Below are 1,883 nucleotides of genomic sequence, written 5' to 3' on the forward strand. Positions count from 1 at the left end.
ACTTTATATATATACACACACACACACATACACACCCACACCCGCACCCCTGAGGCCCAGAAGGCCTCCATCTTTGGCATCAATCTGTCGGACTCAGCTTTTCTGCGTGAGACTGCGGCTCCTTTCTGTACATGAATTAAATATGGCGTCGGTCTCCGTGCTGAGTCCCAGGACGTTCACAGTACCAGTACCGTGGGGGAGGAGGGGGCCCTGCAGGAGACAAAGACCCTCCAGGGCTGCCCCTCAGGCAGAGGGCGGGCAGGGCAGGGGCTGGTATGGGAGGGTCGGGCCTGGCCTCCCCTTGGCCTCGGTATTCGAGGTTCAGCCACCTGTGGAGGTGCCCTTGGGGACGCAGCAGGCAGGCCAGGAAGGGGTGCTGGGAGGCCTTTCTCCAGGGGCCCAGGCCCCGCAGACTTGCAGCCCCTGTGCTGGCCCACCCCACCTTCCTCTACCTCGGACTGACCATTTACACTCGCCTTCTCACAGCCACCCTCTGGGGCGGCTGGTGCCAGGATCGGGCGGAGCAAGGACAGGGCCACAGGGACTGGGAAGGAGGGCAGGGAGGCCGTGCCAGGCCCAAGGAGCCAAGGCCAGCCTGGCACCAGTGCCGGGGTGACCCTGCCTATCTGGGTGCTGTCCTCAGGACCCTGGCCCCGGGCTGGCTTATCAGCACGCGGGTGCGACAAGCAGGAGCTGCTCGGGGAAAGGTTGGGCGGTAGGAGCTCGGGTCAGAGCGCCAAGGGCAGCGCGTGCTCCCACCTTCCAACGTAAGGCAGTCTGACCCCTTCGGACCAGGGAGACGGTGGGCGGCGGAGGCACAGGAGTGCCCCTGGCGGTGCCAGGCCGCCGACTCAGCGGGCCTCCAGCAGCATACAGGGCCTCTGGCCCGGAGGGGAAATGGGAGCAGGTGGGGTGACGGAGTGGGGATAGGCCGACTACTTCCCCTGTGGCCCTGGGGGCCCCTGCCCCTCAGGTGCTTTGGCACACAAACTGGCACCCAGGATTCCAGGGTCCTGGAAAAGATGCCATGTCACTTCCTGCTCTCAGAGGGGAGAAGGGAACGAGGGGCCCAGAAGGGAATCTACCAAACTGGTGAGACAGGCAGGCCCTGGGGGAGGCATGTCCAGGGCACCGTGCTCAGCCCGGCAGCTGGGTCCTCCTGGCCCCGTGGGCCCCATGCTGGTGCCCAAGGGCTTTGGGATGGAAAAGCGTCCGGGGTCCTTCCTTGCCCCTCACCCCCTCCCAGGGCAGGTGATGGAGGGGTTGGTGTCCAGGCTGAGGCCACCGGGGAGATGTGGGGAGCAGGTCAGGACCCAGCTGTGGCCAGCAGGGCTGCCAGAGGTCTTCCGGGCCGGCCTCGCCCTCGATCCTCCGTCCTCCGAGGGCCGCACAAGCCACCCTGCCTGCAGCTGCCCAGTGTGCCTCTCTCCCTCCGGCCGCAGTGGGCTGGGCGCAGCTCAGAAGATGCTCTGTCGCCGGCTCTTCCCTCGTCCTGGAGAACAGAGGGGACTGCAGTGAGGCAGCCGGGGCCGGAGGGAAGGGCGTGCTCCAGAACGAGGGGCAGGGCGAGTAAGGGCACACACTTGGTAGCCGGTCAGTCCTGGGTTCAAATCCTGTCTCCGCTACTTAGGAGCTGCATGCAACTGAGACTTAACCTCTTCACAGCCTCCGTTGCATTGACTGGGGAGCAGGAATCGTACCAACTTCAGGTGTTTTAGGGATTAAATGAGTTAATGCATGGAAAGTGCCTATCACTTCCAAGGCCACCAGCTGTTTCCGAGACCAAGTACAGCTCTCCAGGGTGCAGGCTAGTTGGAGAGCTCAGAGCTTGCAGAGAAGCTCAGAGAGCACATGCCTTCAGGGCTGTGAGAGGCAGCCAGTTC

The 1,883-nt window shown here is 64.0% G+C and overlaps 1 protein-coding gene across 1 annotated transcript in view; it reads right to left on the reverse strand.

Annotated features, from left to right (window-relative positions):
* Positions 1 to 6: 6 nt before the first annotated feature.
* Positions 7 to 1,883, reverse strand: part of CDK18 (cyclin-dependent kinase 18) — a 24,930-nt gene continuing 23,053 nt past the window's right edge. The window contains exon 15 of the mRNA XM_015569267.1: positions 7 to 1,492. Within this exon, the coding sequence (XP_015424753.1) occupies positions 1,458 to 1,492 (35 nt within the window). The 3' untranslated portion in view covers positions 7 to 1,457. The remainder of the gene's footprint in view (positions 1,493 to 1,883) is intronic.

The sequence above is a fragment of the Myotis davidii genome, unplaced genomic scaffold, assembly GCF_000327345.1.
Source record: "Myotis davidii unplaced genomic scaffold, ASM32734v1 scaffold710, whole genome shotgun sequence".
Lineage (NCBI taxonomy): Eukaryota > Metazoa > Chordata > Mammalia > Chiroptera > Vespertilionidae > Myotis > Myotis davidii.